The sequence below is a fragment of the Vollenhovia emeryi genome, unplaced genomic scaffold (assembly GCF_000949405.1).
Source record: "Vollenhovia emeryi isolate VEMERY1.0 unplaced genomic scaffold, V.emery_V1.0 DF939152.1, whole genome shotgun sequence".
Taxonomy (NCBI): Eukaryota; Metazoa; Arthropoda; class Insecta; order Hymenoptera; family Formicidae; genus Vollenhovia; species Vollenhovia emeryi.
Window position 1 is genome coordinate 1,156,353 of NW_011967214.1, and position 17,089 is coordinate 1,173,441.

At 36.2% G+C, this 17,089-nt stretch overlaps 2 protein-coding genes across 5 annotated transcripts in view; one reads left to right on the forward strand and one right to left on the reverse strand.

The window, feature by feature from the left end:
• The first annotated feature begins 99 nt into the window (after window positions 1–99).
• The window catches only part of LOC105565463 (sex-regulated protein janus-A-like), an 84,123-nt gene continuing 67,133 nt past the window's right edge, over window positions 100–17,089 (forward strand). Inside the window, exons 1-2 of one of the 2 annotated variants that reach the window (XM_012018701.1) lie at window positions 100–208; window positions 712–882. In XM_012018701.1, coding sequence (XP_011874091.1) covers window positions 142–208; window positions 712–882 — 238 coding nt within the window. In that variant the 5' untranslated portion in view covers window positions 100–141. The other variant, XM_012018700.1, reaches the window with a different exon arrangement.
• The window catches only part of LOC105565462 (phosrestin-2-like), a 61,019-nt gene continuing 45,317 nt past the window's right edge, over window positions 1,388–17,089 (reverse strand). For all 3 annotated transcript variants that reach the window (XM_012018699.1, XM_012018697.1, XM_012018698.1), the window contains 5 exons: window positions 15,512–15,659; window positions 14,539–14,739; window positions 13,818–13,981; window positions 5,555–5,836; window positions 1,388–4,378 (listed from right to left, as the gene is read on the reverse strand). In XM_012018699.1, coding sequence (XP_011874089.1) covers window positions 4,100–4,378; window positions 5,555–5,836; window positions 13,818–13,981; window positions 14,539–14,739; window positions 15,512–15,659 — 1,074 coding nt within the window. In that variant the 3' untranslated portion in view covers window positions 1,388–4,099. The remainder of the gene's footprint in view (window positions 4,379–5,554; window positions 5,837–13,817; window positions 13,982–14,538; window positions 14,740–15,511; window positions 15,660–17,089) is intronic.

Consider the following 17,089-nt stretch of genomic DNA (forward strand, 5'->3'; position numbering starts at 1 on the left):
ACATGCTCCTGCTTGCCCCAATAACCAATGCCGTCACTTAATTCTGAAATAAAATGACGGTATTGGTCGTTGGGCAAATATAAGCAGGTGTATGTTTACGAGCGGAAAGTCGACCAATCACACGTTTAGTACACAGAACGCATGTTCATGGCTGCAATTTTGAAGTTCAGATTAGCTGTGACTGGTGGCCGGCAAATTGCTCCAAAAGGTATTTAACGGTGATTACAGTGGGACAACGTTATGTCGTGCGTTGAGGCACAAGTATTCGAGATATGCTATTTCAGTCAGTGACAGAAGAATGTTATTATTAACGCGATGCGATACCTGGATATAAATAGAAAGTGGTCAGGTTATGTCGACAGCATTGCAAGCGATTCGCGACGCTACAATAACCAGAGTATGATTTCTATGAATTTCTCGAGTATACACGCTAAATGACGAGATTGTCGAAAACTCGGTCATGTTAGGGTAAAAAAGAAATTACGTTTCTACTTTCGGGGGAAACAGGCTGTAATTATCTCCGTAACTGACGGCGAGGGTAGACCGTCTTGTCCAATATTGTAAATATAGAGCTTTAAACGTAAGAAATTGAGTCCAGTCGTTTAAGGCAAGAGTTAAGCTCTTTCGCGGCCTCAAATGCGTGTGCGAGACACTCCTGAGCCTGAGCTACTGTTGCAGTGTACAGTACGTTTATTGTTGCGTATTTTACAGGGTTAGTAAGTGCACGTCGATTCGCCAGGATGTCTCAGTTGCTGGACAACGTGCCCGACGTGGATATCGACGGCCACGGGAGATTCAAGTATATCTTGATCGACGTGCAGGACAACGTCGGCAAAGCTAACAAGAAGATCGTCAGGGGATATGCGAGGTCGCAGTGGCACGGTGAGTTTGTAATACATGTATCCTATTATACAACTCGTTGCCATGCGTGGCAAGCGATGTGCGACAATCAGGGATGGGCAAAAACTAACTCGACGCTCAAATGATTAATTTAAAAAGATAACAAGGACGACAGCAATTTGCTAACGATTGCTTTTCAGCTGTTTAATAGCCATGGGCTTTGGCCAATAAATTATGATGTATACTTTATACGAAGTTTCAGGCTGACTTCGATAAAAGTTTGATTGAACGCATTAATCAGTGAGTAATCCCCTACGAGCGTTGGTAGTAAAACTTCTAACTATACAACTTTTTGTTCTCAATCTAGTTTTCTCTCTCTCTGTCTCGGGTATTATTATAAAGGATCAAGGGCCGATTGTTACAACTTCCTGGTAAATTAACTAATAGTTAAATAATATGTGTCTTTGTTTTTTTTATCAAATTAGTCGAAGATAGAAGTGTAATTTAACTATTAGTTAGCTTACCAAGAGGTTGGAAAAAGCGACTCTCAGTATCGGTTTTTCCAACCTCTTGGCAAACTAACAGTCAAATTATATGTCTATCTTTATCTAATTTGAAGGAGAATAGACATGTATGATTTAACTATTAGTTAACTTATCAAGAGGTTGGAACAACCAGCCCTTATAGTTCTCTTTATACAAATAAAGTGCTATGAATTTTTTTTTATACAAGTTAACCATTGGGTAAGTTAATCAGAATTTGGTCACAGTCGGTCTAAGATACAATAAACAGTAATTAAACGTCGGGGGATTAGGAACGCAGAATTAATTTTAACGTGTGGGAAGCTGCGCTTTAGTCCACGATAAAGGACTACATGTTTATATGTTTGCTATATATTGAATAAAATTTAAGAACAAAATTTAGTAACGTAGAATAAAAACGCTGTGGATATAAGAATTTATAGAAATATTAGAATACTGATTTCTCAGCAAAAGATCATTAAATACTTATTTATCAAATTGGTCAACTTTGATCACCGCGAAGTTGGCACCTCAAAGTATCTGCGCGACAATACAGTGGCTACAGTTCCCGATAGGTTTTAGAAATAGTTTCCAACATTTTTTATCCAAATCAAAACCTGTTAGAAACTGTAGAATTATTGCGGATGCAAAGTGTTAATGAAACGTTTGGTGTTTGAAAATGGGCTGCCAACTTCACACACACACACACACACACACCCTCTCAACTTTGCCCATCCTTGTACAGCTTGCTCAATATGTTGCTTGTTGAAAGTACTACGTTTCAACGAGACATTAAGTTAAGACTCGCTTCAGATTTTTAACTTATGCTCAAATAAAAGGACGAAAGTCAGAGATACCGCGTGAATTATAGAATATAAATTTTCGCTCGCGACAATTTACGATATGTTATCATAATTTTTAATTATATAATCATGTCCTATTGCAGATAGGACATGATCGGTTTAGATATTACAGAAATTTATGTAACTATTATATAAATACATATATGTATTTATTATTTACAATGCTAAAGATACAATCTGTACATCTTTACATATCTTATTGTGGATAGAGAAGCGATTCAAGTTTCACTTGACGTAGTGTTAATACCACATCTCATTTGGAAATGATTACTATGATAACCTTTTTTTTTTCGTTTAGTCGCAATTAGTTTGTCATTTTGCACAGGATTGGTCAGTCAGTGTAATAGTTTCTCTTGCGGACAAAAGCATGTAATTGCGCAAGTCATTTCAGTATCACTAGATGAAATGATTAAATGTTAATGATAGATATGGTGGTTTTGTAGTTTATATGAAAATTAAAAAATTGTCTGTACAATTGATACTGTAGATATATATAATTAATTTCTCTCGGTTAGGTTTAAATGTAATTAATTTCTTTCAGTTAAGTTTAAATGTACTTTCAATTGTGAATACGCATAAAAATATTTCGTCTCGATATTACGATTATAATATCGAAGCTGCAACTTGCAGCGGAAAACTCTCGCTTAAGATATCAGGGATCCTCCGGAAGAAATCGAATTTCACGGTTGTCGAAAGAAATATACAGTTCAAATTTTATCTAGTGATAGCGGGATAATTTGTACATTGATCGTTATAATAAAAAATAGATATATCTTTATCTCCTTGGAAAAATATCTTTGATAGTTTTAATTCGGTATATATTACTTCAGTATAGGAAGTAAGTAGATAAGTCTACAAGTTTTGTATGCAAGACTGAGGAAATGTTCTGTTCTTTCATATGCTTTCGAAATTAATGAACGGAGAAATGTTTGCGAGTGATCCAGGTGGCAGTAGGAGACTTCTCATATCTTAAACAAGTAGGAAGATACAAACGCAAACAGTTTCGAGTTGATTTACATTCACGAAGCTTTAGATAGCCAGGTAGTGAGCGATAAAATTCTCGTAGTTTATAAGAATATATTACATATATATATGTATATCGCCTTAATATTATCCAACGGAGTTAATATACAGGGACACTCATCTCTTGGGAGATCTTTCTCTTTCACATGATGAAAGCTCTAGGTGGAAAATTTGCGAAATCAAGTCTTTCAACGAAATGTCAGTGAATTTATGCCGAGAGATACGACTTATGTATGATACACTAGTAGCTTGCAACTTCGCATACTTGATTACAGCAATGACATTCATTGAAACATTCCTTTTTCTATTGAGGACAATCCAAATCTTGATCTGTGCGATAATACGCACGACTTCTTGATCCCTCCTGAAAATACAATGTCTTATAATTAGTCGCGCCTCTATAAAATTTTCTCTACGAAATGTAAAGCGCGGTAAGTCGTTCATTGCTTCTCTAAAATTGCACATAATCCTTTTACCTCCAAAGAAAAATAATGAGATATCCACGTTTACGTGTACATTCAATGATTCTAACGACAATTGACAAAGTTCACTTATTTATACGTTATCTTATCCTCTTTTTTCCCCCCCTTTTGACATGCGATCGTTGCGAGATTTTCCCGTGAGAAAACAGGAGGAATCGCAACAATGGCGCAAGCGAAACGCTATCAGTCAATCACTGCTACGAGACTTCCATTTATCCGTTTACTAGGAGGCTCGTCTGAAGCAGCACCAAACTCGTTGAATGTTGACGCTGAGCCTGCAGGCCTTGTGATTCGAATTCTTGATGGCTTTCGCATCGCTGCTCTTCCTGGCAGACGGCCGCGACATCGCGTCGCCTCGTTGCGCCCGCTCTCAGGTGCTGTCGTCCCCCTCGCAGTGTTCTCTCAGACCCACGTCACCCACCCTCGACTCCTGCTCCCTAATGTCCTCCAGCCTGTTTCCCTTATTCCGATGACTACTACTGCTGTCGGAATTCTCCGTGGTGTCGTTCGCGCTCTTTCCAAATTCCTTAGATGCCTCCCGGATAGGGGACGGGAATTCCACGAGGTCCTGATCCGTGTGCCTGTGCATCAGCGTGAACGGCAGCTTCACAGATACTTCACCGCCCATCGCCGAAATGAACAGTTTGACCTTGAAGAGAAAACGATAAATTGGAAATCTTTATGATTTATCTTCGCACGTTACCTCATAGTAGCCTCGTATATTATATTTGAGTTGATAATCGCAGAGCACGAGTCAGTCTGCTTAGCTTAAATGAAGACGAATCGAAAAAGATGCTTAATTTTTTTTTCTTAAAACAGTATTGCGTTAAGTATGAGAATATGTCAGTGAAATCTACAGTATATTGGAAGACCTATACTGCCCTCTTGAAGATGGGCAGAGTGAGACTGATTTTTAGTAGGTTCGATTGGTCAACGATTTTCTATCTTGCAATTTCTATCTCACTACATAAGGTGAGATAGAAAATTGTTATCCAAAAGAATTACGAGAAAGAGACAGAAATAGGAATCATCTGTCTGTTGTGTTTCCAACATAGTATAAAGTTGTCTCCAGGCACGCGATCATGAATCTTTTCTTCTAGCGTGAACTCGTGAAGAGTGAAAAATTTTATTCAAGAATTTCACTATTTGTCGATGAAATTTTTCATCTTTTCACGAATTTATGCCAGAGGAAAAGATTCATAATCGAGTCCGTGGAGCTCGATCGTGAATAGTTTTCTTTAGCACAAATTCGCAAAAAGTAAAAAGAATTTATTGATGAATTCTATATTTGACGAGTTCACGCTAGAGGAAAAGATTCACGTTCAAGGGCCAGAATAGTATTGAGTTTACTGGACTACGTCGAGAACATACGGACTATTTTATTTGTATTCATTTTTATCCGAAATGAAAACATTTAATATATAAATTTTCACTAGAATTTGTTCTCATACCGAGGGAGTACGAGATTTCATACTTTTCCCGCAATGTGCGGCCCAGGTTTCTAAAGATTACTTTATCCCCTAAAGTAGGTGCATCTGCACGGAGAGAATTTTCTCTTAAAGTTCACCCTGAAAATCATGTAATCGTGAAATGACATGGCATTTCGAAGAAATGAGAGTTTTCTAAAATTTTACCATACATTTTATTAGTAAAATATATACTAAGTATAATTACTAGTAAAACGTATGATAAAAATAAAAAAACTCACAAAATTCTTCGAAATGCCGTGTTGTCCCACGATTACATCATTTTCGGAATAAATTTTAAGAGATAATTGTCTCCGCGTGACGATCTTTATTTTCTTCTTTCTCATAATAGAAAGTACCTTTACGTAATAGGACACGTAAATCATATAAACGTTCCTGTCATCGGGTCTGTTCCTGGGGTTAACAACCGTTGCTGCCAGACTCGATCCGGTTTTCGTGTAGCTGTCTTCTAAGGCGATCCAATTCTCAGTCGTGCCCTGAACGAGCCTGAGCGTGTAAGTCTTCCTCGAATTGCGACCTGGGCCCAGGGGGTAGCCCTCTTGCGAGGACATAACGGTCACAACATTCTTGAATTTGCCGTTACTAAACATGCAAACGTCCACGTGTTGCACGACAAATATCTGCGAAGCAAACGTTTCGTCGTATAATACGGATAAAGGCGTGACTTTTCAATTAATATCTATAACTGCGAATATGGTTTATTTTTTTTTATCTGATTTGTTCGTAAAACATAATTCGAGGATTTTATTTTATTATCATTATATTACTGCGTATAAATTCACAGAGGCAAGTGACTTGTTAAGAGGATACCATTTTATTTAGAAAAACTAATTCTTTGATTTTTTCCTTTGTGTCTCAAAATAAAAGCAGAGATATGTGTAGAATTTATTTAAAAAATTATCTCCTGAAAAGATTGTGGCGTTCTTGCCGATTGTAGCGAGAATATGTTTAAAACCTGCGATTAAATTCCAAATTAAATGTACGGGAGGTAAAGAGCTTGGTGATGAAAATACTTTTTAAAGCGACATGTTAAAAGAGCTCCTGTCTTACAAGCTATCTTCCCGATTTTTGTCGATCGGATTGATTCGTGTATTTGGATTATCATCCACTGAAATCAATTTATTCGCTGACGTCTGTTGTATCCGTGTTTTGGTCACGAACTGAAATTTGATTACAAAATGTAATTCGCATAACTTAGGCGGTCAAGGAGTGTCGATTTGTTTGCTTAACTGCTGGAACAGAGTTACCATAGGGCTACGCCCGTCCTTTCTAGCTGGTGGGCAGAATATCGGCAGGGTGTACCGTGCACCTATTTTCAAACAACGTTCTCCATTGCTTTTAATGAAGTAGAGCTCAAAAGCACCTGATGCGAACGCAATTTCCTGTCACGGCGTAACCTTTGGCATCTCCACGGGTTGGTCCTTCCTTCAGAGAGATTTCTATTTGTATCGCAAGTGTTCCCGTAAGAAGAGAATAGTCGGGCAGATCAACGCGGGTTATCGTAGACGAATCCAATTCAGTGTCGTCGCGTCTCTTTGTCTCTCGCTCCCTGCATGTGTGCGAAACAAATTGAATTATAGCTTCAACGTTTCGCTTCGTGGCTTCGTAGGGTAGCTTCGAGTGGAAATGGCGTCTGTCGATTCCTGTCGGTCGTCACAAAAAATCGCCGACATCAACGTTTGTACGTTATTGCCTTGTCTTCGTAAGGTGGCGAGATACGTTAAAGAATCGATGGAATTATTATTCATTTATCGGCATTAATTATCGGCATTATGCACGATTACGCTTGATGGACATTTCGATAGTATCTCTAATCTATTTTGCTGCTCTCTTAATCTTTTTTGAAAGAAGGAACATTTAGTCATTCGAGGTCTCAAAATTTTTTCAAAGAAGTCAGCTTCTAATTTCGTTTTTAATTCGCAGTTGTTTCATCTGGTTGAATTGTGACGGCGCTTATTGACTTACTCACTCATGTATAGAATATTTAATTAGGCATCGGATAGGATGCTATGAATTCTTGAGTGTGAGCAGACAGATGCGTGTAACCGCAGTGTAAGCGCGTCTCTTATGGGAAGCTCCCCAAACTTGTTTCTGCAGCTATAATGCAAGTCTTCACAAGGGAAAACATCTTGCTGTATAAACCAAAATTTTGTTGCCACGACAAAACAATTTGGTTAAAATGTGCCGAACTAAATTGTTTAGTTGCCGTAAACGAATATCTTTATTGTTTACGTTTTGTTTCTATAACGCAATACTTTTCTTATAGCAATCAAAAAGCTTTAACACAATGCAAATTTTCTTATGAGAACCAAAATGCTTGGTAACGCGAACTGATTCTTTGCAGTTAACAATTTGATTACTAGTATATATTAAGTCTCAATTTTAATGCATTAGAAAACCAATAGGTTGTATTTATTGAGCATTGTTTTAAGAACAAAATCATTTGATCCCGAGAATAAAACCGAAAAATGAATTTAGTAGAAGCTAAATGCTTCGTTATATAAAACAAGATATTTGGTAATTGTAAAACATTACTCCAACTAAACTGTTTTGTTGAAGGCACAACATTTTTTCCCCCTAGTGTTTGTAAAAAGAGCGATTTTCACGGGAGTCTAAATTTATTATAGGGGTGTAAAAAGCTCAGCGAATATCGAGGATTAAAACGTATACATATACTTTACGGTGACATTTCGCAGAAGCGACTTTGAAACGCGTAGTTCAAAGTATTGGTCTGCAGAATTTTAGCTTTGTCGCCTGTGCTACTTCTTGCTAAATTTTCGCAATCAGCTTTGCACATGCTGTAGTATTTTTACCTTACTAATGCCTGTCTTTCGTTTTAATTGTCCGTTAATGCGCACGCTTAGACATATACTGCCCGAGGACACGGTTGCTCTCCTTGAACTTCTTCGAAATTGACGTTTTGAATTAATCAATATTCCGTTGGCCAACAATCGCTATTTGAGCCTCCGCTTTCCTGACAGGCTTTAAGCCTCGAGGCTTTAGCGGCGAGTGGTTTGTCAACTGTATACACTAGAATCTGTTCAATTAATGTACCATGAATTTTCATGATTGTGTTTTTCTCCATTAGAGGGATGTGAAGAAAAAGAAAACAGATTTGTATTAGCTGTGTGTTTCTATTGTTTTAAAGCTATACTAAAATACTAATTTTTTTCCGCAGAATATTAAATAAGATAAATCTACGTATGATAAAATAAGTGTGATTCTTGTTTTTAATGCCGATGCTACAATCAAGTTATTCTTTAATCTAACTCTCTCAGATCCTTCATTATCTTCCTTCCAAACAGATTAACGTACTGGGATGATAGTAGAGTATAAAGCCGAGAAGTTTCACCCTGAATGTTTCCGTTTGTCTCTAATATCCATTCGTGGTCTTATTACACAAGTTGCACTTACATAGAGGTAGTCGTATTTGTATACCGAGAGAGAAAGCTGGATTAGATTCGCTAATTTCGCCTTAAGATGCGAACTACGGACACCTATTAGACCTCAAGGGGATCGTGAAAGGAGCGTCAAGTCCTGAAATTAAACTACATATGTATACTGGAGATTTGTGGAGTATTCAACGTTCCTTTTATACAGGATATCTGGAAACTGTTAACCCTTTGAAGCATACATTTTTCTATTGAACCATTTTTTTTGTGAAACTTTGTATACAAGAGTTTTTGGGGTCGCTGATTACGAATACGTTATCAGATTTTCATAATTCAAAGTGACGCAATTCAAAACTTAAAAGAATAACATCATTCAACTGTAATTCAACTATGCTAAGAAACATTATTTAGATATTATTAGGACCCATGGAATATAAATTCCAGTTGAAAATTCTTATGGAATATAAAAAATAGCGCAAAATTTACCGATTTCAGATTCTTATTTATAAAGTGTTATTTTCTAATTGTACACCTGATCCGTAGATACCGAGTTTTGAATAAAAACATGGAATTTGTAATCAACGACCTAAAAAGTCCTTAAATACCGTAATCAAACGAAAATGCTGAAAAACTTAATAACTTAAAAAAATTCACGTACTTTACCTCCGCCAGTTTAGATCGGCCATTTTGAATTTTGAAAATCTGACATCAGATTCGTAATGAGCGACCCCGAAAACCCTTTTGTACAAAGTTTTCAAGAAATAATCTTGAAAAACTTGGTCAATAATGAATTTTTCCGAAAAAATTGCTGTTTTTTTTCATATTTGTTTAGTTATAAAACTTTTACAATAAATATTGAAGACTACTCAACTTTTTGTATGTTCTTTTATCGCTAAGATACCCTCCCAAGAAATGCAAAAACCCGACCTAAATGCGTTAACTAGAAATTAAATGGCCAAAAAGTAAAGAAGTTGAAGTGGTAACGTGGGTTGCCATCATGCTTCAAAGGGTCAAATAATTTATCTTCAGTGTTCTCCTCTTGTGGGTCTTGTTGAATAATCCAAATAAATTCGTGTATAAATATGTGCGCGTAAAAAGTTTTGCAAGAACTTTTTGTTATAATACATTCTAGCAGAAATATAAACCCTCTTTATATCTCGAGACGCATCAGCTGATAAAAGTAAAAACAATTGCTGCTAAAATTTCATACGACTCAATTTATTTTTCGTCATTTTTTTCCTACCGCAACAATCATCAGAACGTTTTTCCTTCAATTAACAGCAATAGAAAGTTCGTCTGTCATTTTTATAATTAATAAAAGGCGCGTGGACTCAAATTTTCGAAATATTGCCATCATTTGCATCGTGCGAAATTTGCATAAATGTGTAATGTTTATTTGCGCGATATATTTTCGACACTTTCACCCTGTGTAATTATCAACGATACATGTAAATGTTATGCTAAAAGGCGACTGGTGCGCAAATATTTACTCCCCTCAGAAATTAGATCGGTTACGAAGTTTCACTTTGTGGTAGACCATCACCGATGCACGTTAGCAGTTTAGCGTAAGTGCAAATGCTACGAACATAGAAGGCCAAGTAACTAAGTAGTCATGACGTAAGAATATTAGATATAGAATGCTATGTTGCTATGTTGCTCATTTCTACCTTGCAAGTAGCAAAACGAACAGTTTATTTATGAATAAACTGGCGCGCTCTCGCAGGCTCACGTGTAAGGCAACAAATGTTGCTTACCATTTTCCGAGGAAAAAATAGCATTGAATTTACCATACATGTCTCTTTATCCATTGCAATATTAGCTTATGTCTTTTTATTTTCTTATTGAAAGATTTATTCTTGGTTAAGTGTCCGAAGTTTGAGGTTTATCACTTTGTTTACAAAAATCAAGTTTCTTTGTAATCAATAACGTTCTCTTGCAGTTTTTGCGTCGTGGCGAGATATAATTGCGCTATATTATCGCGCGGCATTTAACTCTAGAGTCTAGACGTTTAACTCCCCAAGGAGATGATTGTTCACCCCCTTGTAACAACCGCTACGAGTTGAAAGAGGTACAGAAAATGTGAAGGCTGGCGGCAGAAAGAAAAAAGTGCACGAGTGTTTGACATTGTTCAATTTAATATGAACTGTTTTGTGCATTTAACTCTCCAATCATCGTGCAGGGTCTTTAAAATATTATTTCCAAAAGAGGGTTTTATATTCTACGAGAATCTAAAAAACCTAATTAAACGAAGGGAATATTTGGGGTTTTCGATAAAGTGATTTATTTCTATCGAGGTCTCTCAAAACCCCCCACGTTGATTTATGTTACCAAAAATAGCGCGACGGAGGGTTAAACTCAATAAATTACTGCTACGAAAATAAATAGTTATTCGAGAAATCGCTATATAATATAATCAGTGGTAAAATAAATATATATTTATATCATTACTGATATTATTTTGTTTTATGCCCATTATATAATGTTTTAAAAGAAAATCAATCTTTTCCGAATTTTGTGTGCGATTTATTGTTCATAAATATATAAGACACTGTTAAATTATCAAGAATTTATTTATTGCTTATTGAATATTGGAAAGATCATTTCCCCTTTTTAGATGGCTTATTCGAAAAGCATTGGAAAGATCGCTCCCCTTTTTAGACGGTTTATTCGGAAAGCATTAACGAAAAGCTACTAATTAAGTTTGATCACATGCATATGTGTAGTATGAACAGTATAATATGAACGTGTAATATGAACAGTGTCCTTATCAAGACTGCTAAGGCTTTTATTGAGCCCATGGGATATGAATGTTCTAACGAGCTTATTAAATTTACGGAAGTCCAACGAGGCGATAGTTAACTTGAGAGCTGGGAGTGGCATTACTATACATATATCCCCAATTAATAAATGGGACTACGAAACCAATAATATTTGTCTTACTAGCTTCTTTCTAATTTGATTAAAATTGTTTGTAAACACGTTTGCAAATTAATGCAATTAGCGCGGAAGGTTTGAAGGACTGAAATGATACAGGCTCGTAACTTTTCCGAGAATTCGAAGAAAGAACTGCGCAAGATGAAAGATAAACAGAGAGCTCTCTGTAAAAATGACTGTTTAGATTATTTTATTATTTCTGCTTTTTTTTTGAAGATATTTTCAACGGAACTTGCAGCAGAACATCCCGCATGCATAAAGTATCCAATTAAAACGTCTAATTAAAAAGTGTTTAATTTAATGTCTCAAATTATAATGTAATCTCGACAAATTTTCCGATTTCACGTTTTAAAATAAATTTTAGATTAATAAGGGCTTTAGATTAAGTTTTATAATATAAACATCAGTTAACTAGAGGTTCATCGACTCCTATCTTTTTCTACATTACCATCTAAAAAAGGAGACAGAGAATCGATTCATCTTCGGTTAACCGACGTTTGTAAAACTGGCCCTGAGTAAGATGAATAGCGACGCCAGGACAATTTTGTGGTTTCTTTTGCATGTCTGAAATTTCCTCTGCGACTATCGCAATCTCGTAGAAAACGTCACCGATTGAGATCCCCTTACGGGTGATTAAGCCCTACTTTTTTTTTTCGTCACGCAGGAGATTGCGGAAGATCGGTTTGACGAGCTCTCGAGTTTTACAAGGCCTTTTTTACATTCCGGCATTCAGACGTTGCGTGCATGGAAAGTCGTGGCAAGAGAAAAAAATAGAAAGACTGAGAAAAGCATATATCTGATAAGGAGAGAGACCGGCAGACGCCCCGGGTCATGAATATCCTAGTATCTGATTCCCTAAGGGGCGTCGGAAAAGGAACAATTGGTGGGATTCACGTCCGGCGCTGTTTGAAATATCGACTGCCGTGCGATAGCCACAGAATCACGAGCGGGATTCGCTGACGTTTTACGAGTGGAGAGTACAATTTCCCACTTAACCCACAAGCACCATCACTTTGGAAAAAAGGAAGACAAATACTGTGTTAATTGTTCGGTTGTTGGAAAATGGTGACGTCGTGACCGGTAGATAGTCTCTCACATTATGGAGAGGCAAACGCTTCTTGATTAAGTTCTGACTGACTTAATTAAAAGTGAGGGCTGATATTTGCAAAAAATTGAGTTTTCAGCAACACACAATTCAATGAAAAATTTTCCCCCTGAAATAAATTCTTTGTACGAATAATTCTTTTTTATATATATTGTCGGTACTGTTTTGATTGAAAAAGATTGTTGTTTTTGTTTTTTTTAGATAAACAATTAAAGTTTGAAGTGGAATAGCGCACCATTTTGGAAGTACTAAAAAATCTATTTTCTGATTTTTCTTCCAGTGTTGCGCTTCCACATGCGTGTATAATATCAAATTTTATCTCACGTTATGTAAACCCACAAATTTATACATGATACATTTATTAAAAGTATTTTTTGTAGCAAATAATCTCCTGAAACAGCAGTAACATGAGTTGCAATGAAAAGTAAATGGTAATAGAGATAATCTTTGTTAATGTTTATTGATAAAGAACTGTCATTTATCATTTTATATGCTGTTATTAAATGAACGTTTTGCATATTGCAGTTATTAATAAAATAGAATTTCTTTTCATGTGCTCATATTTTATCAATTAAAATATTAGAATATATTTTATATACTATTTATTACACTTAATTCTTGTTATTTAGACTAGCCCTGTTTTAAATTCCCGTTCTGAAGCAAACGAAAATGAATGTGTTTGCGTGGATATGCAGTAATAAGTACATTCTCAATTTATATTCTTAATAATAGATATTTTAAGCTATATATATATATATACACATATATACAGGGTTGGGAAGTAACTCGTTATTGTAACGAAGTTACAGTTACAGTAACTTTTTTTGGTAATTCTAACTTATCTCGGTTATATTTTTTCGATAACTAGTAACTAATTTAATAGTTGCATTAATAGTTACTTTATATATTTTTTAAACCTCCACAGCTCGCATTGGACCTTGTATTTGCGCATAAACGCCTTTATCGACACTTTACAATTCACATGCAGAGTTGATATTTTTATTTTCATTGCAAGAAAGTAACGGCAAAGTAACGATTCGTTACTTTTCAGAATTGGTAACTTGTAACTGAAACTAGTTACATTTTTAGCGAAAAAACTCTGTAACTGTAGATATTTTTATAAAGTAACTTTCCCGATGTATATATTGTATATGTGTATGTGAATTATACCTTTACTCTCTTTACTGATTTGCAGCTATTGTTGCGAACACTGACGTGGACATTGATTGGGTCTCCGTGTTCGTAGATTGAGTGGTCTAGCCCTGCTTCCAATCTGACGCGACCATCACTTAATAAAAATGGTTTTTCTACTGCCGCATGTGGTCCCACGTTCTCTGCGAAAATAAGAACGAAATCCTATATCGTTTTTGCGCAAGAGAAGTGAAAAATGCATTTTCATGTAAAAAATACAAATTTCTATAATATATCAACTCGAAAACGCGTATGTACTTCCTCAGGAGAAATTATAATCGTCATTTAAGTTCATTAGTCACAACATTAAGTACATAAAGTCATCAATATAATATGCATTTCTGTCACTTTTCTAGTGTAGAGGCGTTTGTTCTAATTTGTCCTCCGTGTCTGTGATAAACGTGACGGTTTACCAAGTGACAATGAGAGAATAAGATACGTATCTTAGTAGTTTCGCATCAAACTCGAGATACGCTGTTCAAGAACTTTTAAAGTCTCGTCTCGAAGACCTCTATCCGAACTACTGTAACTACAGTGTCACGTCGCTTTGAAGTTGAAAGATTTACAGCAAATTATGGCACATTAAGAAACTCAGAAAGTAATATAATACAGATACAGGCGACATAACTAGAGTTTGAGGTTTAATGATAGGTTCGTCTATGTATGCGTCGTATAATATGTCTGGCTAATCGCGACCAACCATTATCCTCTATGATTTCATTTTCCGCTAACGCCACTCTTGTTTTGGATCCTTGAATTCTCGAGCCAGTCGATGGTTCTTGGGAGAGAGGGACACTGTACATAGTCATCGACGGTAAGGGCGGCTTCGTGGCTCGCTGGATCACCTGAATTCCCATCCTGACGATGGTTTTACGGTGCAATTGTTCGTCCGCCCGCTCCGCTAAAATTCACCGTAATGTTAAAGTCCGTTCAAATATTAACGATGTATGATAACAACGATGAGATAAAGCTGATGCTAAACGCGAGTCACTTCACAAATTCATCATTGCAAATAATTGAGCAGATCTTTCGCGAAAAAGATTTTGAATTTATGCTAGAAATCAAGACACGATGTTTTTAGATTCAAAAGTCACTGGCTGATTGTGATAATCCGATTGGTAAAGATTATCTTTTATTTCTAGAGAGAAATTACGCGTGTAATAGAAATACGAAAGACTGAGAAATTAATCATAGAACTGTTTGGGCTAGCTTTATATTATATAGGGTGTCTCATTTTAAATGATCCACGCAAATATCTCCAAAAATATGAAAGATACGGATAACTTTTTCAATGTTTAGTTTATGATATCTCGATAACTGTTTGTCGGAGGGAAAAGTAGTACAGGACTTTTTTACTTGATTTAGTCTCAGGAATGTGCTGCTGCAACAGTGTTTCAATTATTGAAAATTGAAAGCACAAAAATATATTTTAACATCTTTTATGAAAAATTTCTTCCACGCCTTGGAATTCGTATTCCTAATTAAGTATCTGGGAAATAGAAATCTAGTCCCTTCGTAAGTACATTCATTCTTATTTCGTTCACGAACGTTCGTAATTACTCGTACATCTCGCTTTGGGTTGCGATGCGCTATTGTCTCTCGTTCGAAGTGCATACGTTCGTCGGGACCGAGGAAATGAAGCCCGAGAAAATCGGCAAACTTTTTCCACTCACCCACGTAAACTCTGAGGTCGTAGCTGTTACCTATAGGTGGACCATTGTATTCCTTAGCTGGTACTAGTCGCACGGATGGTGGGGCGATTGATGGAATTTCTATGGTGAACGCGTGTGCGTTGGGTCCTAGTCTTTTGATAAGTTCATTCTGTAAAAAGAGATTCGATATATCCCAGTAGCGCTTTCCATTAGATAATTGCTGGAACAATTGTGGCGCTCCTCCGCGACGTGATCATTCTTATGCAGTTTTATCGTCGAGATAGAATCGACGAGAAGAAAATATAGTAAATCTGTAGAAGTGCCATTCAAACAAAAACTAATTTTTTTATAGCAATCAACAAAATTATTATAAAAATAAAATTTTATGAAAGTTTTAAGAGGGGGGGGGGGAAAGTTTTTTAGGATTAATTAGGTTTAATTCCAAAATTTCACATTATATAAAAAATTGCTTTACTTGAAGTTATTCATTAGATTGTCATGAAGTGTTGATGAAAACAAAAAAAGTATACGAACCCGGTTACAATAGTCCGGAAATCGAATGCGTGGGCTGTGAGGAAAGCTCCTCTCCGTGCATCCGCACCCCGAGAGATATAATCTAATCCATAACCTATTTTTAATTAAAGCTTAAAATTAGGATGGGTAGAATTACATTTCGTAGAAAGTTCGAAACCCACGTGGAACCGTATGATGGAATACGTGAGGAATTTTTAAATTATCAAATTTTTCATGAAAAATGAATGAGTGTGATTCCACGTAGATTTTTAACTTTTTAACTTTCTACAGATAGTAATTTTACGAATCCTAATTTTAAGCTTGAATTAGAAATAAATTTGGGTTAGATTAGGTTATATCTCTCTGGATGAGAGTGTAGGAAGAGAGGCAGAGCCTTCGTAAATTTTTATGTATCTAAACTGTTAAGGTTACTAATCTCCAGTCTTCAAAACCTTTTGCCCCATCCCTTCACCTTAAAACTTTCATAAAATTTCATAAAATTTTCCCCTTTTACTTCCATTTTTATATTAATTTTGTTGATTGCTACGAAAAAAACTAGAGTTTTTGTTGGAGTGGCACTTCTACACATTTATCGAAAATATTTTTAAGCTATTCGGCGACACGAAATAATCAGCCAGTAAAAAAATTTTAATTACTTAAACTAGTATTTAAACCAATACTTAAACCAGTACATAAAAAAACTAGCAGAGCTATTTGTATTGTGTTGTCGACAAGCGCTAACTTGAAGAAAAAACAATCTAAGATTTGCGCGCGCGTACATATACAGGGTGTGTCCTAATACCCGTATGTCCCGTAGATGGCAGATAGACCGGGGCAAACTGAATAGAAAAGTCCTATACTATTTTGCAAAATTCGCAGTAGTTATCGAGAAATTAATTTTAATGTCTGAGCGAATGAGAGCGTAGAAGGCGGCAGGCCGGACTCGGCAGGCAACGGTGGGGCATCATCTAATAGCGAGAGGTGGAGCGGCGCGCCGAAAAAAGTTGTCAAAAAAGCTCGCCGCTCGCTGCGTGACAACTTTTTTTCGGCGCGCCGCTCCACCTCTCGCTATTAGATGATGCCCCA